This window comes from Oryx dammah, unplaced genomic scaffold (genome assembly GCF_014754425.2).
Source record: "Oryx dammah isolate SB20612 unplaced genomic scaffold, SCBI_Odam_1.1 HiC_scaffold_1, whole genome shotgun sequence".
Taxonomy (NCBI): Eukaryota; Metazoa; Chordata; class Mammalia; order Artiodactyla; family Bovidae; genus Oryx; species Oryx dammah.
Genome location: NW_024070185.1, coordinates 81066311 through 81093304, shown reverse-complemented (window position 1 = coordinate 81093304; position 26994 = coordinate 81066311). Strand labels below are relative to the sequence as shown.

The following is a 26994-nucleotide window of genomic DNA, read 5'->3' as shown; positions in this document are numbered from 1 at the left end:
ACAACCAAAAATAATTAATTAATATAATTTTTAATTAATTTATAAAAGAGTCAAATACCACTGTGAAATTTCATACTACAACAGGTTGACTGGCATTAGACAAAATTTCAGAAATACTAAATACCAGAAAACAATGTTGAAGAACCAAAGAGCCTCTTGATGCAAGTGAAAGAGGTGAGTGAAAAAGTTGGCTTAAAGCTCAACATTCAGAAAACTAAGATCATGGCATCCGGTCCCATCATTTCATGGCAAGTAGATGGGTAAACAGTGGCTGACTTTATTTTTGGGGGCTCCAAAATCACTGCAGATGGTGATTGCAGCCATGAAATTAAAAGATGCTTACTCCTTGGAAGGAAAGTTATGACCAACCTAGATAACATATTCAAAAGCAGAGACATTACTTTGCCAACAAAGGTACATTTAGTCAAGGCTATGGTTTTTCCAGTAGTCATGTATGGATGCGAGAGTTGGACTGTGAAGAAAGCTGAGCACAGAAGAATTGATGCTTTTGAGCTGTGGTGTTGGAGAAGACTCTTGAAAGTCCCTTGGACTGCAAGGAGATCCAACCAGTCCATTCTAAAGGAGATCAGTCCTGAATATTCATTGGAAGGACTGATGTTGAAGCTGAAACTCCAATATTTTGACCACCTGATGTGAAGAGCTGACTCATTTGAAAAGACCCTGACGTTGGGAAAGATTGAAGGCCCGAGGAGAAGGGGACGACAGAGGATGAGATGGTTGGATGGCATCACTGACTCAATGGACATGAGTCTGAGTGAACTCCGGGAGTTGGTGATGGATAGGGAGGCCTGGCGTGCTGTGGTTCAGTTCAGTTCAATTCAGTCGCTCAGTCATGTCCAACTCTTTGCAACCCCATGAAGTGCAGCACGCCAGGCCTCCCTGTCCATCACCAACTCCTGGAGTTCACTCAGACTCACGTCCATCAAGTCAGTGATGCCATCCAGCCATCTCATCCTGTCGTCCCCTTCTCCTCCTGCCCCCAATCCCTCCCAGGATCAGAGTCTTTTCCAATGAGTCAACTCTTCACATGAGGTGGCCAAAGTATTGGAGTTTCAGCTTTAGCATCAGTCCTTCCAAAGAACACCCAGGACTGATCTGCTTTAGAATGGACTGGTTGGATCTCCTTGCGGTCCAAGGGACTCTGAACAGTCTTCTCCAACGCCACAGTTCAAAAGCATCAATTCTTCGGCGCTCAGCTTTCTTCACAGTCCAACTCTCATATCCATACATGACTACTGGAAAAACCATAGCCTTGATTAGATGAACCTTTGTTGGCAAAGTAATGTCTCTGCTTTTGAATATGCTATCTAGGTTGTTCATAACTTTTCTTCCAAGGAGTAAGCGTCTTTTAATTTCACGGCTGTAATCACCATCTGCTGTGATTTTGACAGACTGGTTCCAAATAGGAAAAGGAGTATGTCAAGGCTGTATATTGTCACCCTGCTTATTTAACTTACATGCAGAGTACATCATGAGAAACACTGGGCTGGAAGAAGCACAAGCTGGAATCAAGACTGCCAGGAGAAATATCAATAACTTCAGATATGCAGATGACACCACCCTTATGGCAGAAAGTGAAGAGGAACTAAAAAGCCTCTTGATGAAAGTGAAAGTGGAGAGTGAAAAAGTTGGCTTAAAGCTCAACATTCAGAAAACTAAGATCATGGCATCTGGTCCCATCACTTCATGGGAAATAGACGGGGAAACAATGGAAACAGTGTCAGACTTTATTTTGGGGGGCTCTAAAATTACTGTAGATGGTGATTGCAGCCATGGGGTCTTAAAGAGTTGGACAAGACTGAGCAACTGAACTGAACTGAATGCCTACAAAGATCTGAAAAGAAATTCTCTACAGTTGGCCAAAGCAATTACATGAGAGACCATATAAGAGACGTTTTTGATATTCAAAAATACATGAAATTTATTTTCTATATATTCTGGCATACAAAGTCATTTGTTAAAATAGCTGAGAGATAATATAGACAGATGACAAAAGTAGAAGAAACGGTGGATGTGTGCTAATGTTAATACCACACATTACAAGTTTAGAAGATACTGTAGAAAGTTGCTAGACTAAAAGTCAAAAATTAAAGTATATTATTTAAGGCTAAAAATTAATTAATAGACAAAAAATAAAAAGAAGAAACACTACATGGAAAATGGGGCTGCTGCTAGGTTGCTTCAGTCGTGTCTGACTCTGTGTGACCCCATGGACGGCAGCCCACCAGGCTCCCCTGTCCCTGGGATTCTCCAGGCAAGAACACTGGAGTGGGTTGCCATTTCCTTCTCCAATGCAGGAAAGTGAAAAGTGAAAGTGAAGTCGCTCAGTCATGTCCGACTCTTCGCGACCCCATGGACTGCAGCCTACCAGGCTCCTCCGTCCATGGGATTTTCCAGGCAAGAGTATTGGAGTGGGGTGCTATCGCCTTCTCTGGGAAAATGTGGCGGGGGAAGTAAAAGAAAACTAAATTTCCCTTTAACATAACACAAAGTCAAGCTGTTGATAAACTAAAAGATAATGAAGAATTAGGATTCTGGCAAAAATAATGAACTGAGCCAGTGTAAAAGTCTTTTGTTTCAACACCCAGAAATTAAACATAAATTTTTGCAAAACGAGAAAAACAAAACAAAAACTGAGTGTATCTCTTTTGAAAAATATAGCTGATGAATGTATTTATTATATTTTGTAAAGTTCTTTATGTAACAAGTGTAAGGTCTTAGGTAACAAATCATTCTTTGAATTCAGTCACCGGAAAACAGGAATCCAAAACTTCTCGTGCCCTGGTTGGGATACCTAACAGAGAAGTCAAAGTAAAACCACAGTAATGGAGAACTCCTACAACCAGTCTCCTAAGGATTAACAGAGGAAAAAAGCCCCACTGAAGATAAGCTCAAAATAAAAAATTACAAAATGTGTGAAGAAACCATCTACAGGAGCAAGAGCCAGAGGGAAGAACAAATAGAAGGATTAGCATCCCCCCAAAATAGGAGTTAAATAGAGTAAAAATGCCATTCAGAAAGATAGTCTAAAAAATGACTAAAACTACTAAAGAAATAAAAACTAGAAACCATAAAAAACAAAAAATTTATATCAATGATCAGCCAGATTTGAAAAATATAAGGAAGACCTTTTTAAAAATTTGAATATATTCCTATGCTGTATGCTGTATCCACATGACTTCTTTATTTTGACCCTCTTAATCCCCTGTACCTTTTAACCCCTTCTCCCTACTCCTTCCCTTTGAGCAACCACTAGCCTGTTCTCTGTATCTGAGTCTGTTTTGCTATGTTTGCCATTTTTTAGATACTATATGTAAGTGAAATCATATAGTACTTGTCTTTCTCCATCTGATTTATTTCACTTAGATTATACACTGTAGATTCACCCATGTTGTCACCAAGGACAAGATTTCATCCCTTTTATGGCTAAGCAATATTCTACTGTATACATATATATGTAAATATATCTATGTATGTGTGTATAATCATTATCCATTTCATTTATCAATAGACACTTAGGTTGCATCTGTGTCATAGTTATTATATATACTGCTGCTGTGAACATACATATATCTATTCAAATTAGTGTTTTTCATTTTCTTCAGATAAATGACCAAAAGTGAAATTGCTAGGTTGTATGACAGTTGTACTTTTAATTTTCTGAGGAACCTCCATACTGGTTTTCATAGTGACTGTATTAGCGTAGATTCCCACCAACAGTGCAGAATGGTTGCCTTTCCCCATCTCCTCAACAACACCTGTTATCTGTGTTTTGTTTTTTTGTTAAAAGTTACCTGACAGGTGTGAGGTGCTATCTCTCTGGTTTGAGCTGCATTTCCCTGATGATTAGTGATGCTGAGCACCTCATCATGGGCCTGCTGGCCATCTGTATGTCTTCTTTGGAAATATATCTATTTAGGACCTCTGCTTATTTCTTGGATTATTTGGCTTTTTTATATTTTTATGAGTTCCTTATATATATTGGATATTAACCCCTTATTGAACATATCATTTACAATATCTTCTCTCATTCAGTAGGCTGCCTTTTTCTTTTGTTGATAGTTTCCTCCACTGTGCCAAAGCTCTTTAGTTTGATGTAGTCACGTTTATTTTTGTTCTTACTGTCCTCGCCCAGAAAGATTCAAAAAACATTACAAAGATCAACGCCAAAGAGCTCACTGCTTATATTTTCTTCTAGGAGTTTTATGGTTTTAGGTCTAACATTAAATGTTTAATCCACTTTGCATTTACTTTTGTATCTGGCATTAGAAAAGAGTCTACTTTCACTCTCTTACATCTATCTGTCCTATTTTCCCAACATCACTTATTGAAAAGACTTTTTCCCCCACTGAATATTCTTGGCTGCTTTAAAATAGATCAGTTCAGTACAGTTCAGTCGCTCAGTCATGTCTGACTCTTTGAGACCCCATGAATTGCAGCACGCCAGGCCTCCCTGCCCATCACCAACTCCTGGAGTTCACTCAGACTCATGTCCATCGAGTCAGTGATGCCATTCAGCTATCTCATCCTCGGTTGTCCCCTTCTTCTGCCCCCGATCCCTCCCAGCATCAAAGTCTTTTCCAATGAGTCAACTCTTCACATGAGGTGGCCAAAGTACAGGAGTTTCAGCTTTAGCATCATTCCTTCCAAAGAAATCCCAGGGTTGATCCCCTTCAGAATGGACTGGTTGGATCTCCTTGCAGTCCAAGGGACTCTCAAGAGTCTTCTCCAACACCACAGTTCAAAAGCATCAATCCTTCGGTGCTCAGCCTTCTTCACAGTCCAACTCTCACATCCATACATGACTACTGGAAAAACCATAGCCTTGACTAGACAGACCTTAGTCGGCAAAGTAATGTCTCTGATTTTGAATATGCTATCTAGGTTGATCATAACTTTTCTTCCAAGGAGTAAGCGTCTTTTAATTTCATGGCTTCAGTCACCATCTGCAGTGATTTTTGGAGCCCAAGAAAATAAAGTCTGACACTTTTTCCACTGTTTCCCCATCTATTTCCCATGAAGTGATGGGACCGGATGCCATGATGTTCGTTTTCTGAATGTTGAGCTTTAAGCCAACTTTTTCACTCTCCTCTTTTACTTTCATCAAGAGGCTTTTTAGTTCCTCTTCACTTTCTGCCATAAGGGTGGTGTCATCTGCATATCCGAGGTTATTGATATTTCTTCCGGCAATCTTAATTCCAGCTTGTGTTTCTTCCAGTCCAGCGTTTCTCATGATGTAGTTGACCATATAAATGTACTCTATTCTATTCCACTGATCTATGTGTCTGGTTTCGTACCAGTACCATATTGTTTTGATTATTATGGCTTTGTATACCACACAAATTTGATTCTGAAATCATGAAGCAAGACAACTCTAGCCTTGTACCTTCTTAAGCTCTCTTTGGCTGCCTGGGGTCTTCTGTGGTTCCACACAAATTTTAGGACTATCTGTTCTGTGAAAAATGCAATGGGTATTTTGACAGTGATTGTATTGAATATGAAGATTACTTTGGCCTATATGGACATTTTAACAATGTTAATTCTTTCAATCCATTACCATGGAGTATCTTTCCATTTATTTGTATTCAATTTCTTTCATATTTGTGTTATAGTTTTCAGTGAACATGTCATTTACCTCCCTGGTTAAATTATTCCTAACTATTTTATTATTTCTGACGTAGTTGTAAAAGACATTCTTTACTTAATTTCTCTGATAGCACATTATTTGTGTATAGAAATGCAACAGATTTCTGTATGGTAATACTGTATCCTGCAACTTTGTTGTTTAGTTTCTAAGTCCAACTCTTTGCAACTCCATGGACTGTAAGCTCACCCGGCTCCTCTGTCCATGGGATTTTCCAGGCAACAATACTGGAGTGGGTTGCCATTTCCTCCTTCAGGCGATTTTCTCAATCTAGGGATCCAACCTGCATCTCCTGCTTGGCAGGCAGATTCTTTACCTCTGAGCCACCAGGGAAGCATCCTACAACTTTACTGAATTCATTTATTAGTTCTTATCGTTTTCTGGTATTGTCTTCAGGGTTTTCTATATATAGAATCATGATATCTGCAAATAGCTACAGTTTTGCTTCTTCTGTTCTTATTTGGATGCCTTTTATTTATCTTTCTTACCTGATTACTGTGGCCAGGAATCACATGTTGAATAAATAAATCACATGTTGTACCATGTTGAATAAAACTGGTAAAAGTGGGTGTCCTTGTTTTGTTCCTGATTCTAGAGGAAAAGTTTTAAGCTTTTTACCACTGTGTATATTATTAGCTGTTGGTTTTTCATATATGGCCTTTATTATGTTATGTTCCCTCTATAACCACTTTATTGAAGGTTTTTATGATAAACAGACATTGAATTTTGTCAAAATCTTTTTCTGTATCTATTGAGATGATCATACGATTTTTCTTCTTCAATGTGTTAATGTGATCTATCACACTGATTGATTGTGGGTATTGACTCCTACTTGCATCCCTGGGATAAATCTTACTTCATCATGGTGTTTAATCCTTTCAACTGTTATTGAATTCCATTTGCTAATATTTGTTGAAGATTTTTAGATCTCATCAGGTATCACTGCCTTGTAATTTTATTTTTTGTGTGATATCTTTGTCTGGTTTTGGTATCAGGGTTAATGCTGGCCTTGTAAAATGAGTTTGAACGTGTTTCTTTTGCTTCAGTATTTTTGGAATAGTTGGACAAGACTAGGTATTATCTGTTCTTCATTTGGCCAAGCCACTTGACTTATGGGATCTTAGTTCCCCAACCAGAGATCAAACCTGGGCTCCCTGCGGTGGAAGCATGAAGTCCTAACCACTGGACATCCAGGAAAATCCCAACCGGTTCTTTAAATACTTGGTAGAATTCCTCTGTGAAGCCGTCTGATTCTGGACTTTTGTTTGTTAAGAGTTGTTTGACTACTGATTCAATTTCATTATAGCAATCAGTCAGTTCAGATATTTTATTTCTTCCTGATTCAGTCTTTGAAGACTGTATGTTTCTAGGAATTTATACATTTTTTTCCAGGTTGTCCAATCCGTTGGCACATAATTGTCTACAGTGGTTTCTTATGAGTATTTGTATTTCTGTGATATTGGTGGTAAATTCTCTTTTATCTCTGATTTTATTGATAGTTGTATGCTGCTGTTGTTCAGTTGCCCAGCTGTGTCTGGCTCTTTGTGAACCCATGGATTGCAGCAGGCCAGGCTTCCCTGTCCCTCACTATCTCCTGAAGTTTGCCCAAATTTCTGTCCATTGCACTGTTGATGCCATCCAGCCATCTTATCCTCTAACACCCTCTTCTCCTTCTGCCCTCAATCTTTCCCAGCACCAGGGACTTTTCCAATGAGCGAGCTATTCGCATCAGGTGACCAAAATACTATAGCATCAACTTCAGCATCAGCCCTTCCAATGAGTCTTCAGGGTTGATTTCCTTTAAGATTGACTGGTTGGATCTCTTTGTTGTCCAAGGGACTCTCAGGAGTCTTCTCCAGCACCACAGTTCAAAGACATCAATTCTTTGGCATTCTGCCTTCTTTATGGTCCAGTTCTTACAACTGTATGTGAGACCACTGGGAAGACCATAGACTTGACTATAGGGATCTTTGTCGGCTGAGTAATATCTCTGCTTTTCAACACACTGTCTAGGTTTGTCATAGCTTCCCTGAAAAGAAGCAATTGTTTTCTGATTTCATGGCTGCGTCACCATCTGCAGTGACTTTAGAGCCCAAGAAGAGGAAATCTGTCACTGCTTCCACCTTTTCCCCTTCTATTTGCCATGAAGTAATGGAGCCAGATGCCATGATCTTAGTTTTTTTAATATTTAGTTTTAAGCCAGCTTTTTCACTCTCCACCTTCACTCTCCTCAAGAGGTTCTTTAGTTCCTCCTCACTTTCTCCCATTAGTGTGATATCATCTGCATATCTGAGGTTGTTGATGTCTCTCCTGCCTATCTTGATTCTAGCTTAACTCATCCAGTCTGGCATTTCTCATGGTGTGCTCAGTTTATAGTTTAAATAAACAGGGTGACAGCAGACAGCCCTGCGGTATTCCTTTCTCAATCCTGAACCAATCAGTTGTTCCATACAGGGTTCTAACTGTTGCTTGCTGACCCACATACAGGTTTTTCAGGAGAGGTAAGATGGTCCAGTACTCCCACCTCTTCAAGAACTTTTCAGTTTCTTATGATCCACATAGTCAAAGGCTTTAGCACAGTCAATGAAACAGAGGTAGATATTTTTCTGATATTCCCTTGCCTTCTCTATGATCCAGCAAACGTTGGCAACTTGATCTCTGGCTCTTCTGCCTTTTCTAAACCCAGCTTGAACATCTGGAAGTTCTTGGCTCACGTAATGCTGAAGCCTAGCATGAAACAGTTTAATTAGGACCTTACTAGCATAGCATGGGAGATGAGTGCAACTGTCAGATGGTTTGAAGATTGTTTAATACTACTATAGGTGTATACCTACTGACAGTTAACATTTTGTTAACTGTTTTCTGCTTGCTTTTGTAATACTTCTATGCTCTTCCTTTAGTCTCTTCCCTTGTGGTATGATAACTTTCTTTAGTGTTATGTTTGGGTTCCTTTCCCTTTTATTTTTCTGTATCTATTGCAAATTTTTGGTTTATGATTACCATGAGGTTCATATATATTGACATGTGTGTGTGTATATATACATATGTAAATATATAATACATAAATATACACACACACACGTTGTTGTTGTTGTTCAGTCACCCAGTCTTGTCTGAATCTTTGAGACTCCATGGACTGCAGCACACCACCTCTCTGTCCCACACCATCTCTCGAAATTTGCCCAAGTTCATATCCATTGCATTGGTGATGCTATCCAGCCATCTCATCCTCAGATGCCCTCTTCTCCTTTTGCCCTCAATCTTTCCCAGCATCAGGGACTTTTCCAATCTGAGTCAGCAGTTTGCACAAGATGACCAAAATACTGGAGCTTCAGCTTCAGCATCAGTCCTTCCAATGAGTATTCAGGGTTGATTTCCCTTAAGATCAACTGGTTTGATCTCTTTGCTGTCCACGGGACTTTCAGCAGTCTTCTCCTATACCATAATTCAAAGGCATCAATTCTTTGGCATTCTGCCTTATTTATGGTCCAGTTCAATATATATACACATACATATATGTATACTTACATATATATTTATATACACACATATACACAATTTTATATATTTATATATATACACACATTATATAAATCTGTTTTAAAATGACAGTTGCTTAAGTTCAAATGCTTTTAAGCACTACATTTTTACTCCACACCCCATGTTTTATGTTTTGAACACCATATTTTACATCTTTCTATTTTTTGTATCATCTATTTAATGTAGTTGTAGTTATTTTTACAACTTTTCCTTTTTTAAAAAAATCGAAACATATATGATTTAGAATGTTGTGTTAGTTTCTGATGTATAGTAAAGTGATTCAGTTATATTGTTTTTCAGATTCTTTTTCATTTTAAATATTGAAGATAGTTCTGCAACTTCTGTCTTTTAATCTTCATTCTACCCCTTCTTAAGGGTTTGAACTACTGCCTTTACTATATATTTGTCTTTATTAGTGAGATTTTTTTCTTTCATATATTTTGTTATTTCTGGTTATGGCCTTTTCCTTTCACTTGAAGAAGATCCTTTCACATTTGTTATAGGACCCATTTTGTGATGATGAACTTTTAGCTTCTGCTTGTGTGGCAAACTTCTTCTCTCCTTCAATTCTGAATGATAGCCTTGCTGGTAAAGTATTCTTGGCAATAAGTTTTGTTTTGTTTTTTTCATTTCAGTACTTTAAATATAATGTGTTACTCCCTCCTGTCCTATAAAGTTTTGCTGAAAAATCAGCTGACAGGACTTCTAAACACAAAAAATAGATTTTAAAATTAAAAACTCAATGGACAGATTAAATAGCAATTTGCAATATAGCTGAAGTGAAAATTAGGAACTTTATGGCAGAGGTTATCAAATTAGACTACAGGTAAGCAGAACAGGAATGAAAGGTAATTGGTTGTCACGATAAATTCTGAACTATTTGAACTATTGTTGAAGGTATTTATTACCTTTAAAACATTATTTAAAAATTAAGAATGCTTATGTGTGTTTGATAAAACTTAGCTGAAGACAGTGTTCTGTCATTTAATACTGAGTATTTAAGGATTCATGTGTGAAATTCTTCTTGAATTCATTCACAGGTAAATGGAAATCTAGAGCTTCTCAGGCCTTAGCTGCAAGAATTCAAGAATAATTTTAGTCCTCAGCAGTTAAGTAGCTCACTCACCATATATATTTGATTTCTCACTGTAATTTTTCTGTTTTTTGGCCACGCTGTATAACTTGTGCGATCTTAATTCCTTTACCAGGGACTGAACATATCCCATGGCAGTGAAAGCACTAAGTCCTAATCATAGGACCTCCAGGGAATTTCCAAAGCAATTTTTTTACTTACTTACTTTTTCCTTTCTTGTATTTTATATGTTTTTTTTTAAGTCCCTTGAGATTAATTTCAAAAGTATACAAACAGCTCATAAAGCTCAATATTAAGAACAACAAACAATCCAATCAAAAAAATGGGCAGAAGACCTAAACAGACATTTCTTCAAAGAAGACATACAGATGGCCAACAGGCACATAAAAAAATGTATAAAATCACTAATTATTAGATAAATGCAAATCAAAACTACAATGAGGTATCGCTTTACTCCATTCAGAATAGCCCTCATCAAAAAGTCTACAAATAATAATGCTGGAGAGAGAAAAGGGAACCCTCCTATACTGTTGGTGGGAATGTAAACTGGTATAACCACTATGAAAAGCAGTAATAACTACCATATGATCCTACAATTCCACTCCTGGGCATATATCTGGAGAAAACTATTATGGGAAAAGATACATCCATCCCAGTGTTCACTGCAGGACTATCTATGAGAGCCAAGACATGGAAGTAACTTAAATGTCCATCCACAGATGAATGGATAAATACATATATATACAATGCAGCAACATGAATGGACTTTGAGGTTATCTAACTAAGTAAAGTAAGCCAGATAAAGATAAATATTATATGATATCACTTACATGTGGAATCAAAAAAAAGATACAAATGAACTTATATTTAAAACAGAAGATGACTCACAGATCAAGGGAGGGGAGGGATATGTTAGGAAGACGGGATTAATATATATACACTACTATATATAAGACAGATAACCAACAAGAACCTACTGTATAGCACAGAGAACTATACTCAGCATTTTGCAGTAACATAAAAGGGAAAAGAACCTGAAAAATAATATAGGTTATTGAATCTTTCTGCTGTACACCTGAAACTTACATGACATTGTAAGTCAATGATACTACAATCTTGAATAAATAAATAAATAAATAAATAAATAAATCTCCTTTGAAATTGTTTTTGAAAGACAGTGGGAGTATATCTATAAAATACTTATTATATTAGATGTTAAAAAGTTACAGATTTCTTACCTCTGCCAAAAGAGACTAATCTCAGGTGTTTATATCAACTTAAATTTTTCTCTAAAGTATGTGTATGTCTTTAAAAGTTCACTGAGATTCATAAACAGATGTTAGAACTGATTTAGCTTTATAAAACCTATAAAAGTTCAGCTGCTCTCCTTGAGACCAAGTAGAGACAGAGGAGGGAAACTCCTGGTCCATTAAGCCTTCCTTAAGGGTTCTCAAGGGTTCCTTGACCACAGTTTGAAAATCACTGCCACATGTGACTCTCAACTATTCAATTAATAACTTGATTATTCAATTAAGTCTGACTGCTCTAACCACAATACACGAGTCAAAAAACTACAGAATATTTTGATGAAGAAGCATCCATTTTTCAGATATTTTAAAAAATAAAGCCAGACGTATAAAGAGGATGAAAATAATGGAACTGACAGAAAAGTTTAGATAAAACTCAATATTGTTATCCCAGTCAAAATTAATAGCATTTTTGTTGCTTCTCCTTAAAGCTAAATGAAACACAGCAATAGAAGCATAATCACTGAAAATTCAGTAATAGGTTAAGGATTATCTTAAATCTTAAGAGCAATTAGATAGAAATCAAGTTATAAAATTTTATTTTCTTACATTGTAGAGACAAGGCAAATGTTTACATCTTGAGTACTGTTGAATTCTTTCACAATCTTGATTCTTTCCTCTGATTTTGTACTTCCATCAAGTCGTCGGTAATCAAGTCCAGATGCCATACAGTATTGCTGCAGCACATCAAGCAACTAGAGGAAAGATACAGAGACATGCAAAAATAAACTCATGGTTTAATAAGTTTCACACCATTATACAGATGAGCTTTATTAAGTATTAATATCACTGTTCACAATTTCTTTCTTATAATTACAACAGCAACAAATATTTTTCTAATTTCTGACTCATACATCTTCCTACTATTATACTGAAACTGACTTTAACATTTGGCAACCTTTGTATTAAAAAAAGAAAAATCAATCTTTCAAGGGAAAAAAAATCAATCTTTAGCTTTCTAAACTAAAAAAAAAAAAAGGAATAAAAAGAAAAGTATTGGCCAACTCAATATCTTAAAGAACATTTTAATTATTAACAAAAACATCTAAGTAGAGAATCAGAAATCTAACTTTATGTTTGCTATTTGATAGTAAGTAATTCTGATATCAGAGAAGGCAATGGAGATTTAATTATCTGTTTTAAAAGTTGTTTACCTCATTACCATTTCCTACAGAAATTATTAAGAAGCAGAAGATATCAGGAAGAGGTGGTAAGAATATACAGAAGAACAAAAGTTCTTCATGACCCAGATAATCACGATGGTATGATCACTCACCTAGAGCCAGACAACCTGGAATGTGAAGTCAAGTGGGTCTTAAGAAGCATCACTATGAACAAAGCTAGTGGAGGTGATGGAATTCCAGCTGAGCTCTTTCAAATCCTGAAAGATGATGCTGTGAAAGTGCTGCACTCAATATGCCAGCAAATTTGGAAAACTCAGCAGTGACTTCCAGTTCAAAGGACTGGAAAAGGTCAGTTTTCATTCCAATCCCAAAGAAAGGTAACGCCAAAGAATGCTCAAACTACCACACAATTGCACTTATCTCACATGCTGCCAAAGTAATGCACAAAATTCTCCAAGCCAGGCTTCAGCAATATGTGAACTGTGAACTTCCAGATGTTCAAGACGGATTTAGAAAAGGCAGAGGAACCAGAGATCAAATTGCCAACATCCGCTGGATCATTGAAAAAGCAAGAGAGTTCCAGAAAAACATCTACTTCTGCTTTATTGACTATGTCAAAGCCTTTGCCTGGGTGGATCACAACAAACTGTGGAAAATTCTTAAAAAGATGGAAACACCAGGCCACCTTACCTGCCTCTTGAGAAATCTGTATGCAGGTCAAGAAGCAACAGTTAGACATGGACATGGAACCACAGACTGGTTCCAAATAGGGAAAGGAGTACATCAAGGCTGTATATTGTCACCCTGCTTATTTAACTTATATGCAGAGTACATCATGAGAAATGCTGGACTGGATGAAGCACAAGCTGGCATCAAGATTGCTGGGAGAAATATCAATAACCTCAGATATGCAGATGACACCACCCTTATGGCAGAAAGTGAAGAAGAACTAAAGAGCCTCTTGATGAAAGTGAAAGAGGAGAGTGAAAAAGTTGGCTTAAAGCTCAACATTCAGAAAACAAAGATCATGGCTTCTGGTCCCAACACTTCATGGCAAAGAGATGAAGAAACAGTGACAGACTTATTTTTTGGACTCCAAAATCACTGCAGTTGGTGCCAGCGGTCATGAAATTAAAAGATGCTTGCTCCTTGCAAGATAAGTTATAACCAACCTAGACAGCATATTTAAAAGCAGAGACATTACTTTGCCAACAAAGGGTCCATCTAGTCAAAGCTATGGTTTTTTCAGTAGTCATGTATGGATGTGAGAGTTGGACTATAAAGAAAGCTGAGCGTCAAAGATTTGATGTTTTTGAACTGTGATGTTGGAGAAGATTCTTGAGAGTCTCTTGGACAGCAAGGAGATCCAACCAGTCCATCCTAAAGGAAATCAGTCCTGAGTGTTCACTGGAAGGACTGACGCTGAAGCTGAAACTCCAATACTCTGGCCACCTGATGCAAAGAACTTACTCATTTGAAGAGACTCTGATGCTGGGAATGATTGAAGCTGGGAGGAGAAGGGGATGATAGAGGATGAGATGGTTGGATGGCATCACTAACTCAATGGACAGGAGCTTGAGTAAGCTCCAGGAGTTGATGATGGACAGGGAAGCCTGGTGTGCTGCAGTCCATGGGGTCGGAAAGAGGTGGACATGACTGAGCGACTACTTACATAAGCAGTAAATGTGGCTGGATGCTTTTTTCAATCTCTTTAAGATACAGAGATCTCTTTATAGACTTTTAAGCCTCAGGAACTAGACCTGAGTCAATCGAAAATATGCTTCAGACAAAACTCACCTTGGTGGAAAAGGAGAAAAGAAGAACTTTATCTTTGTTTTTCCTGCAATGATTTAAAAGCTGCTGAAGAACCTGGAAGAGAACCACAAGAACATCAGTGAACCAGTTTCAATAAAAAGTGTACTTTATATACATAAACATCACTTAAGAATGAAAAAAAAATTATTTTATACAATATAATCTCAGTAATCTTTGATAATTCCCTTCATTTTTTCTAAGTTTAAAGTATTAGATATTACATGAAATTCATCATGATATTGTTAAAAATGAGGTAAATTAAATTGCTCAAGGACTTAGTTCATCTCATCTGTATTAATAAAAAGGAAGCATTTTAGATTATGAGATGCATTTAAATGGATTAATTTCCAAAAACACTTTTTTATACTTACAGTATGTTCAGAAACTAAATTACAGAACCGCATTTCTTTTAGGACTTGGGCCTAGATATCTATCTAATATCAAGAAAACTAGAGCTATCAAGGGAACATTTCATGCAAGGATGGGCACAATGAAGGACAGAAATGGTATGGATCTAACAGAAGCAGAAGAGATTAAGAAAAGGTGTACACAGAAGGACTGTACGAAAAAAGGTCTTAATGACCCAGATAACTGCAATGGTGCAGACACTTACCTAGAGCCAGATACCCTGGAGTGTTAAGTCAAGTGAGCCTTAGGAAGCATTACTATTACTACAAACAAAACTAGTGGAGGTAACAGAACTGCAGCTGAGTTATTTATAATCCTAAAAGATAATGCTGTTAAAGTATCAGATATATGTGTATATATATATATGTCAGATATACATACTGTACCATTCTAATGGCATAAAGTGAAGAGGAACCAAAGAGCTTCTTGATGAGGGTGAAGAAGAGAGTAAAAAAAGCTGGCTTGAAACTCAACATTAATAAAAACTAAGATCATGGCTTAATTGGGGCTTCCCTGGTTGGCTCAGAGGGTACAGCGTCTGCCTGCAATATGGGAGACCTAAGTTCGATCCCTGGGTTGGGAAGATCCCCTGGGGAAGGAAATGGCAACCCAGTCCAGTATTCTTGCCTGGAAAATCCCAAGGACGGAGGAGCCTGGTAGTCTACAGTCCTATGCCTGGAGAATCCCATGGACAAAAGAGAATGGCAGACTACACCCCATGAAGAGTGGTGAAGAGTCGGACTGAACAACTCACACACACATACACAAGATCATGGCATCCACTCGCAACACTTCATGGCAAAATGAAAGGTAAAAAGTGGAAGTAGTGACAGATTTTCTTTTCTTGGGCTGCAAAATCACTTCAGTGACTGCAGCCATGAAATCAGAAGGCACTTGCTCCTTGAAAGTAAAGCTATGACAAACCTAGATAACATGCTAGAAAGCAGAGATATTACTGTGCCTACAAAGCTATGGTTTTTCCAGTAGTCATGTACAGTTGTGAGAGCTGGACCATAAAGAAGTTGAGTGCTGAAGAACTGATGTTTTTGAATTGTAGTGCTAGAGAAAGAAGACTTTTGAGAGTCCCTTGGACTGCAAGGAGATCCAATCAGTCAATCCTAAAGGAAATCGATCATGAATATTCATTGGAAGGAATGATGCTGAAGCTGAAGCTTTGGCCATCTGATGCGAAGAGCCAATTCATTGGAAAAGACCCTGATGCTAGCAATGATTGAAGGCAAAATGAGAAGGTGACAGAGAATGAGATAGTTGGATAGCATCACCAACTCAAAGGACATGAATTCGAGCCAACGTCAGGAGATATTGGATGGCAGAGGAGCATGGACTGCTGCAGGTCCATGCTGTTGCAAAGAGTAGGACATAACTTAGAGACTGAACAATAACAAATTTCTTTTAGTAAGTATCCAAATTTTATTTAAGTATATGTAATAAAATGTGTTTAATTACACCTAGTTTCTAAAAACTCTGATATTTATTTTCTACAACAATCAGTCAGATATATACCTCTTCTCATTTTATCCCCTCTGTTTCTCTATTACAGTAAGAAGCCTAAATTCCAGATTTGATTTTGATGCCAAAATGCCAATAATTTGCCCCCATATACAGGGTGTTTGCAGAGGAAGCAAACAATCGAAAGCCTGTGAAATAGCAGTGACACTGTCATTCTTAAAACAGGCACTTACACATCTGGCAATGACAGCTCCAAACACTGTGGAAAAGAGAACCACAGAGGAAGGAAAGGGATTCTCTGTGCTGAGCATAAGGGTTCTGAACTATAGAATAAAGACGACCCATTTTATTTCAGTTCAGTCCAGTTCAGTCGCTCAGTCGTGTCCGACTCTCTGCGACCCCATGAACCGCAGCACGCCAGGCCTCCCTGTCCATCACCAATTCCCAGAGTCCACCCAAACCCATGGCCATCGAGTCAGTGATGCCATCCAGCCATCTCATCCTCTGTCGTCCCCTTCTCCTCCTGCCCTCAATCTTTCCCAGCATCAGGGGCTTTTCACATGAGTCAGCTCTTCACATCAGGTGGCCAAAGTATTGGAGTTTCAGCTTCAACATCAGTCCTTCCAATGAACAGCCAGGACTGATCTCCTTTCGGATGGACTGGTTGGATCTCCTTGCATAAATATTTAAACTTTTAAATACATCATCCTTGCATGTATGCAAACTGAAAAAACAACAACTTACCTTCATTTTTCCACTGTATTTTGGGTCAGAAAGTGTTTCAAAGGCTGCATCTTTGCTTTTTTGCACAAAATCTGGGAATCTGGAAAATACCTGATCACATATCCTTTTGATAAGTGTTTCCTTAAGGGAAGAAGGAAGAAAAGAAATCTCAGCACTTTTAAACTTGTATAATTTGAAAATATTTATAAAAAATATAATTAGAAGGAATGTATTAGGTGGAAAGTTTTACCTTCTTTAATTCAAAATACCTTAAAGTGATATGTTAAACATGTAAGGCTTTGATGAGTTCTGAGATAGTGATATGGTTACTAATTTCACTGTTACTTTTTTAAGATTTTCAAAATAAGGAACTGAATACTTCTCAGACAGTAGTCTTTTAAAATTACATTTTAACAGCCTCAAGCCTATCACACAAAAGCAAAATATAAAAACATTATACAAAAAGCTTTTAAAAAGATCTTTTTATTTATATTGTGCTTTAGACACAACTGACATGACTAAAGTTAATGATTCCATGTGTGTCTAAATTTTGAAATTACTGATTTTTACTAAATATTTAATATACAGATTATTATAAAGCCTCACTTTAATACAATAGATTAGATAAACATAATTAGATACATTATTAGTGGAATTAGGATGGACTCATCAAATATCTTTAGTTGGTAATATATCAAAAGTTATTCAGAAAATGAAAATAATATGAACATATCAGAGGCATAAAAAAGATTTATTTTAAGGTTAACTTTTCTCACTTTGATTAAAAATTTAAATGCATAAACTTCTCTGACATCTAAATTAAAAAACAAGCAAGTCAGTTACCTCTTAAATTTCAAACAAAGAAAACTTCAGGATATTTGGCTAAGAAATTTTATACCAAATACACTAAAATCACAAAGAAATTTAAAAAGCCAACCCAAACCTGTTGTTTAGAGGTGCTAGCAGTCTGCAGTAATGCCACATGGTTAGCTACCTTCTGAAGGACTGCAAGGTAACTGAAATACAAAGTTTTCACTGTTTCGCCCTGTGAATTGGTCTGTAACCATAAAAGTACAGAAAATAAAAATAAGCAAGGGACTAACATGGTGATGTAACTAATTACACCAAAAATATATCACTTACAATAATATTTATTATCTGGTTACGATCAGCACAATACATTATGAGAAAATAATGGTCAAATGATATATACAAAATATCCATGAATCACTAATGTGGAATTATACTTTTGGTAAACCATAACACAATGATGTTTTTAATAAAAGAGTAGAGAAAGTCCTCATTCCAGGAAGTATACATGGTGACACAGCTTCTACAGATAAAAAACCATGAGGAAAAGTTATATTACCTGCTACTTACTCTGATACTAGAATTGAGTACTGTGTAATCAAAAACAAGACAGTAAAGATATCGTGTAATGTGCTTAGTCACTCAGTTGTGTCAGACTCTGCAATCCTGTGGATTGTAGCCCATCAGGCTCCTCTGTCCATGGGGATTCTCCAGGCAAGAATACTAGAGGCATTGCCATGCCCTCCTCCAGGGGATCTTCCCAACCCAGGGAGTGAACCGAGGTCTCCTGCATTGCAGGAGGATTCTTTATCATCTGAGCTACCAGGGAAACATACCATACTGAAATACTTACCTTATAACAACAATTTCTCCTTTTTTGGCCACTGCTGCAGGTACAAGGCTCAGAAGATTGAAGTATCAAAGACACGTCTTCGGTTTCTAATACTGTTTGATAGACAGCTTTTTGAAAATCTGTCAGAGAACAATATACCATCTGTCAAGATAAAACAGAAGGTAGTTATTAGTATTTTTACAGCAATGATAATTACCATGCGCATCAGGTTTCACAGACTGTAAGAGTGAAAACTGCTCATACACTGTGGTGTTTCTTACATGATTAGCCCATGTAATCATTATATGGGCTTCCCAGGTGGCGCTAGTGGTAAACAACCTGCCTGCCAACGCAGGAGACGTGGATTCGATCCCTGAGTCGGGAAGATCCCCTGAAGGGCATGGCAACCTACTCCAGTATTTTTGCCTGGCGGATGCCATAGACCGAGGAGCCTGGGGGGCTATGGTCCATAGGTTCACCAAGAGTGAGACACTGCTGAAGCAACTTAGCACATCCGCATGCACATCGCTGTATAACAGAAAAATACAAGAACATCTCTCCTCATTCCATGCTGTCACCTTACCCAAACTATACAAATTATACTTTTCAAATCAATCTCACAGTTTGCTCTTTAATTTTTAAAACTCAAAATGTGAAAAAGCTAAGCATGCGATTTCCTTATAAATTTCTCAACATATTATTGTGGGTCTTTTCAGCGTTCCACATTATTAGCCCATCATGCAAATAAGTGATTAAAGTTTAGGTCAAATAAAAAACTAGAAAAGGAAAGATTTTTAGAACAATGACACAGATAACGCTCTGTGAATTACTTGAAAATCTGGAAAAAAAATTTTAAACTTCCTATTACTGAAGATAGGATAAAGTATTTTTGCTATAAATTCCCAAAATTAGTAAATATAAGAATTAAACAAATACACATGAAGGCAAAACTTGTCAAATTCCCACCTTGTGCCCAAATTCAAGAAAAGAAGAAAACACAAGAAAATAATGCCAGTAATAGGGGATACATTTTGCCTTATATTTCTGGTAGTCTGGAAACTGGTAAAGTTCTTCGAGATATAGCTGTATGTAACCAGGGTCATAAAACTAAATATACACATAGTAGGACTTTGAGGAATGTGAATAAGAGGGAAAGCCATCTATTTAAAAATATTTATATGTGTGTATCATTACCACAGAACATTACTGCAAAAAGAAGACAAATTGTGGATATAAGAATAAAAAGAGAATATTGAAAATAGGGTCAATGATTAAGATACAAGGGGAAATTCTGAGTTATTATTTTACCCCAAGTTTATTAAGATATAATTAACATATAAGTTTACAGTATACAACATTATGATTTGATATGTGATTTTATTGTAAAATTATAAGTGCAGCGATATGGCTAGTTAACACATTCATCATGTCACATAACTACTTTTTGTGTGTATGGTGGGAACATTTAAAATTTATTCTCAGAGGCGGGGACTTTTAAGATGATGGAGGAATAAGACAGGGAGATTACCTTCCCCTCCACAAATAAAATCAAAAATTCATCTGTGTGTGGAACAACTCCTATAGAACACATTCTGGATGCTGGCAGAAGACCCTGGGGATTTCCAAAAAGGCAAGTCAATCTCCACAGAATGAGACAGGGCAGAAGATAAGGATAAAAAAAGAGACAAAGGATTTCAGGACCAGGACCTGTGCAATAGGGGAGGGAGTTGTGAAGGCAGAAATGTCTCCACACACTCAGAAACCTTCTCGCAGGCAGAGTCTGGGAGGAGCTTTGGAACCTCAGAGGGGAAGGAGCTGGGAAGGCAAAATGGAGAGAATTCCCCACAAAGACTGTACCAGACAGCACTCCCCAGGCAAGAAGTGGCTTACATGCCCACAGCAGCGAACGCAGGCTCAGTGCTCAGGCTTCAGGGGAGAGACCCCAGGGAAAGGACTGGTGTTGGCTGTCATGAAGCTGTTCTGAGGGCACTAGTAACACACAGCTGAGGGAGTACAGAGAGAAGCCTGGGCCCACCGGAGAGGCAAGAGACTACTGCCATGGGAATGCTCTAACTCTGCACACGGAGAATGCAGGACCCCACCTTCACCAGTGCCGTAGGTGGGATAAGCCAGCTGCAGTCTGGGACCCCAGAAGAAGAAAAGCAGGTGTGTTGCCAAAGGCAGAAGACAGGAGGCCACTACAGTTTCGACTCCAGAGGTCACAGCTGCCACCATGCTGTGAGCGAGTGCGGGTCACTGACCATACCTTCCTGGGAGCCTGAGCAGCTTGGCTCTACTGAGGGACCCACAACCCAGGGCCAACCCGCCTGGGGAGCACACAATCCATCTCAGACTGCAGGGATTTCCTGCAGGTCTCACAGCGGGCACTCCCCACACACCCCAACTGTGTCTGCCCTACCCCTCTCTCTCCCCAGCCCAACTGAGCAAGTGGGCCCCAATAAGCTGCTACTTTTGCCCCCTCCTGTCTGGGCAGGGAACAGACACCAGAGGGTAGCCTACAAGCAGAGACAGGGCCAGAACCAAAGTGGAACACCAGGAGCTCTGTGAGCAAAGGAGAAAAGGGGAAATCACTCCTGCAGCCGCAGATGCAATGGATTAAATCCCCACAATAAGCCTGAGACTGTGAACTCTAGGGGCAATTGTGGCTTTGGGGAGCAAGTATAAGCTGGAGTAAGGGAAGATCTGGATCTGAGCCAACCTCACACTGACAATAACAGATCCAGAGATTTTCCCAGAAATATCGGAGGACTTTCTGAGTAGGCAGATTGACTAGAGCACACTGTGCGGAGAAGTCAATGGAGAAATCCTGAGGACATTCTTCTTAACATCATTCTATTTTTGTTTTCTTTTCCATATTGTTCTAATGTGGTTTTTCTTCATTCAGTTCAGTTCAGTTGGTCAGTTGTGTCTGACTCTTTGCGACACCATGGACTGCAGCACACCAGGCTTCCCTGTCCATCACCAACTCCCAGAGCTTGCTCAAACTCATGTCCATCCAGTTGGTGATGCCACCCAACCATCTCATCCTCTGTCATCCCCTTCTCCTCCTGCCTTCAGTCTTTCCCAGCATCAGGACGATGCTTCTTCCTGACTTCCAAGGAGTCAGTTCTTCACATCAGGTGGCCAAAGTATTTTCTTCATTACTCTTTTTTCTTTTTTAAAATATACTTTTTCCTATTTTTGAAACATCTTATTTTTAAATAAATTCATTTTATTTTCCTACTTTTACAGTACTCTTTAGTTATATTGTATTTTCCCATGTTTTTGATTTTGTGTTTTTGCTAGTCTAGTTTTTAGTATTCATTTTTGTTTATAAGTTTACCTACTGGTTTGACTACTCTCTTCTTTTTTAACTCCTGTTTTTATCCTTTCTATTTCTCTTCTCTTTTTTCTCTCTTCTTTCTCTTTTGTAAGTATGTGAGTTTCTTTGGGTGCTCTGGCCTGTTAAGTGTTGCTCTCACCATTATTCTTGGGGTTTTGTTTTCTGTGCTGTGTGACCTGTGAAGTCCTGGTGCTACAGTAAGGAGTTGGACCTGAACTCCCTAGGTGGGAGACCTGAGTCCAAGACTCTGGATCACCAGAGAACTCCCAAACCCATGGAACATTAATCAACGAGAGCACTCCCAAAGGCCTCTATCTCAATGCTAAGACCAAGCCCCCCACAAAGGCCAGCAAGCTTTAGAGCTGTACATGTCAGGCCAAAACTTCAGTGAAACAGGAACTCAATTCTGCCCACTAGCAGACATGCTGCCCAAAGCCATACCAAGCCAGTAGACACCCCAGCACACTACTGGATATGGCTCTGCCCTTCAGAGAAACAATATCCAGCTCCATCAACCAGAACAGAGGCCCAAGTCCCCCAAACTAGGAAGCCTTCACAATCAGTGGTCCAACCTCACCAATGGAGGCAGACTCCACAATTATGAGAAACTATGACCTTCCAGTCTGCAGAAAGGAGACCCCAAACACAGTAAATTAAATGAAATGAAAAGACAGATAAACACACAGCAGTTGAAGAACATGGTGAAAACTCACAAGACCAAACAAATAAAGAGGAAATATTCAGTCTATCTGAAAATGAATGCAGAATAATGATTGTAATGATGATCCACATCTTGGACATAAGATGGAGGCACAGATAAATATAATGGAGGGGGTGACTGAGAAGATACAAGAAATGTTTAACAAGAACCTAGAAGGAATAAAGAATAGACAACCAACAATGAACAACACAATAACTGAGATTAAAATTAAACTAGAGGGAACCAACAGCAGAATAACTGAGGCAGAAGAGTGTATATGTGAGCTGAAAGATAGAATGGTAGAAATAACTGAAGCAGAGCAGAATAAAGAAAAAAAGACTAAAAAGGAATGAGAAGAGCCTCAGAGATCTCTGGGACAACACTAAGTGCACCAACATCCAAATTATAGGGCTTCCCAAAGAAGAGAAAAAGTAAAGGTATGAGAAAATATTTGAGGAGCTTACAGTCAAAAATTTCCCAAACATGGAAAAGGAAATAGCCACCCAAGTCCAGGAAGCCTGGAGAGTCCCATATAGGATAAACCCAAGGAGAAAGATAGCAAGACACATATTAATCAAACTGACAAAAATTAAACACAAAGAACAAGTATTAAGAGCAGCAAAGGAAAACCAACAAATAACATACAAGGGGATCCTTATAAGGCTAACAGCTGATTTTTCAACAGAAACTGCAGGCTAGAAGGGAGTGGCAGAATACTCAAAATGATGAAAAGAAAAAGGTACAACCAAGATTACTCTACCCAGCAAGGATTTCAGATTCAGAGGAGACATCAAAAGCTTCACAGACAAGCAAAGTTAAGAGGATTCAGCAACACCAAACCAGCTTTATAACAAATACTAAAGGTACTTCTCTAGACAAGAAACATAAGTGAAAGAAAAACAAACCCAAAACAATTAAGTAAATGGTAATAGGATCATACATATCAATAATTACCTTAAATGTAAATGGATTAAATGCTCCAACCAAAAGATACAGATTGATTAAACAGATACATAAACAAGACCCTTATATATGCTGTCTAAAAGAGAACCACCTCAGATATATGGACACATACAGAATGAAAGTGAGGGGCTGGAAAAAGATATCCCATACAAATGGAAATGAAAAGAAAATGGGAGTACCAATACTTATATGAGACAAAAAAGATGTTAAAGACCATTATAAGAGATAATGAAGGACACTATATAGTGACTGAGGAATCAGCTGTAAGAAGATACAAGAATCATAAATATATACGTACCCAACATTGGAGCACCTCAATACATGAGGCAAATTCTAACAACTATTAAAGGGAGAATGGATAGAAACACAGTAATAGTGGGGTACTTTAACACCCCACTGACACCAATGGACAGATCATCCAAACAAAAAATTAATAAGGAGAAACAAGCTTTAAGTGATACATTGAAACAGTTGGACCTAATAGATATGTACAGGGAATTTCATTTAAAAACAGTAGATTTCACTTATTTCTCAAATGCACATAGAACATTCTCCAGAATAAACCATACCTTATGTCATAAATCAAGCCTTGGTAAATTTAAAAAACGGGAGGTCATTTCAAGCATCTTTTCTGACTACAACATTGTAAGATTAGATAACAACTACAGGAAAAAAGCTATAAAATAAACTACAAACACACGGAGGATAAACAACATGTTTCTGAGTAACTAAGAGGTCACTGAAGAAATTAAAGAGGAAATAAAAAAATACCTAGAAGCAAACAACAATGAAAACAGGACAATTCAAAATCTATGGGATGTGGGAAAAGCAGCACCGTAAGAGGCAAGTTTATAGCAACACAATCCTACTTCAAGAAACAAGAGAAACATCAAATAAACAACCTAACTCTATACCTAAAGCAACTAGAAAAAGACGAGCGGAAAAAAAAAAAAATACCCCCTGAAGTTAGTAGAAGGAAAGAAATCATAAAGACCAAAGTAGAAATAAATCAAATAGAAATGAAGGAGATAATATCAAAGATCAATAAAACTAAATGCTGGTTCTTTGAGAAAATATAATTGATAATTCATTAGCTAGACTCATCAAGGAAAAAAGGGAAGTGAAGTGAAATGTTAGTTGCTCAGTCATGTCTGACTCTCTGCGACCCCACGGACTGTAGCCCACCAGGCTTCTCTGGGATTCTCCAGGCAAGAATACTGGAGTGGATTGCCATTCCCTTCTCCAGAGGATCTTCCTGACTCAGGGATCAAACCCTGGTCTCCCGCATTGCAGGCAGATTCTTTACCGTTTGAGCTACAGGGAAGTCCTACCAAAAAAAAAAAAAAAAAAAAGGAGAAGAATCAAATCAAGAAAACTAGAAATGAAAAAGGACGTTACAACAGACAATGCAGAAATGCAAAGGACAAAAATACTGTCAAAACAAAAATTTTCACAATGTGTATGGAAACACAAAAGACCTCGAACAGCCAAAGCTATCTTGAGAAAGAACAATGGAGCTGAAAGAATCAACCTTCCTGACTTGAGACTATACTATAAAGCTACAGTCATCAAGACAGTATGGTACTGGCACAAAAATAGAAATATAGAAAAATGGAACAATATAGAAAGCCCAGAGATAAAGCCACATGCCTATGGGTACCTTATCTTTGACAAAGGAGGTAGAAATATACAGTGGAGAAAAGACAGTCTCTTCAATGAGTGGTGCTGGGAAAACTGGACAGTTACATGAAAAGGAATGAAACTAGAACACCTCCTAAAATTATATACAAAAATAAACTCAAAATGGATTTAAGACTTAAATGTAAGGCCAGAAACTGTAAATCTCTTAGAGGAAAACACAAACACTACAGTCCTTGACATAAATCATAGTGAGACCCTCTGTGAACCACATCCTAGAGTAATGGAAATAAAAATAAACAAATGGGACCTAATTAAACTTAAAAGCTTTTGCACAGCAAAAGAAACTATAAGCAATGTGAAAAGACAACCCTAAAATGGGAGAAAATAATAGTAAATGAAGCAACTGACAAAGAATTAATCTCCAAAATATCAATCAGTTCATGTAGCTCAATACCAGAAAAACAAACAATCCAATCAAGAACTGGGCACAAGACCTGAATAGATATTTCTCCAAAGAAAACATATACATATAAACACATGAAAAGATGCTCAAATCAGCTATATGCCCATACAAAATAAAAGGTTTAACATTTGAAAAAAATAAAAATAAAAAAGATCCTGTTAGAGTCAAGTCTTCAAATTTTCTTACACAATTAACAGAATTTAACTGTAATTTTCATGCAAACTCTTAAAATTAGTTGTGCAAATATACACTGCATTCTACAGGAAATGTACCTATTAAAAGGAAGCTTTTAACTACTTTGTTCTGTAGCGAGAATTAAAATACCAAAGAATATACTGGGTTATGGGCTTCCCTTGTGACTGAGCTGGTAAAGAACCCACCTGCAATGCAGGAGACCTGGGTTCAATCCCTGGGTTGGGAAGATCACCTGGAGAAGGAAAGGCTACCCACTCCAGTATTCTGGTCTCGAGAATTCCATGGACTGTATGGTCCATGGGGTCAGTCGGACATGACTGAGCGACTTTCACCTTCACTTTTCATACTGGGTTATGGGCTTCCCAGGTAGCTTAGCTGGTAAAGAATCTGCCTACAATGCAGGAGATTGCATTGACCCGGTTTGATTCCTGGGTCAGGAAGATTCCCTGGAGAAGGGATAAGCTACCCTCTCTAATATTCCTGGGCTTCCCTGGTGGCTCATTGTAAGAATCCTCTTACAATGCAGGAGACCTGGCTTTGATCCCTGGGTAGGGAAGATCCTCTGGAGGAAGGCATGGCAACACACTCCAGTATTCTTGCCTGGAGAATCCCCATGGACAGAAGAGCCTGGTGGGCTACAGTCCATGGGGGACAAAGAGTCAGACATGACAATGACTAACCACAGCACACCACATACTGGGTTACAGACGGTACACAGTATAAGATGGGCAAAATACGAACAGAAAACACATTAGGGCAAGAAGTTCTTTCTTCTTTGAGGAAGAATTGTATCAAAAGCCTTCGTGTTCTAAAATAAGAGAAATGAGTTTAATGTATACTCATAATAGACCTGTTAGATAAAACATTAGTAAAGTTAGTGAGGAAGATTCCTCAGGCTCGAT

General features: G+C 38.0%; 1 protein-coding gene across 2 annotated transcripts in view; it reads right to left on the bottom strand.

The window, feature by feature from the left end:
- Positions 1-26994, bottom strand: part of ERCC6L2 (ERCC excision repair 6 like 2) — a 151092-nt gene that overhangs the window by 81391 nt on the left and 42707 nt on the right. For both annotated transcript variants that reach the window (XM_040245234.1, XM_040245244.1), the window contains exons 7-11: positions 18809-18949; positions 18089-18202; positions 17167-17286; positions 14527-14598; positions 12155-12300 (exon numbers count right to left, since the gene is read on the bottom strand). In XM_040245234.1, the coding sequence (XP_040101168.1) occupies positions 12155-12300; positions 14527-14598; positions 17167-17286; positions 18089-18202; positions 18809-18949 (593 nt within the window). The remainder of the gene's footprint in view (positions 1-12154; positions 12301-14526; positions 14599-17166; positions 17287-18088; positions 18203-18808; positions 18950-26994) is intronic.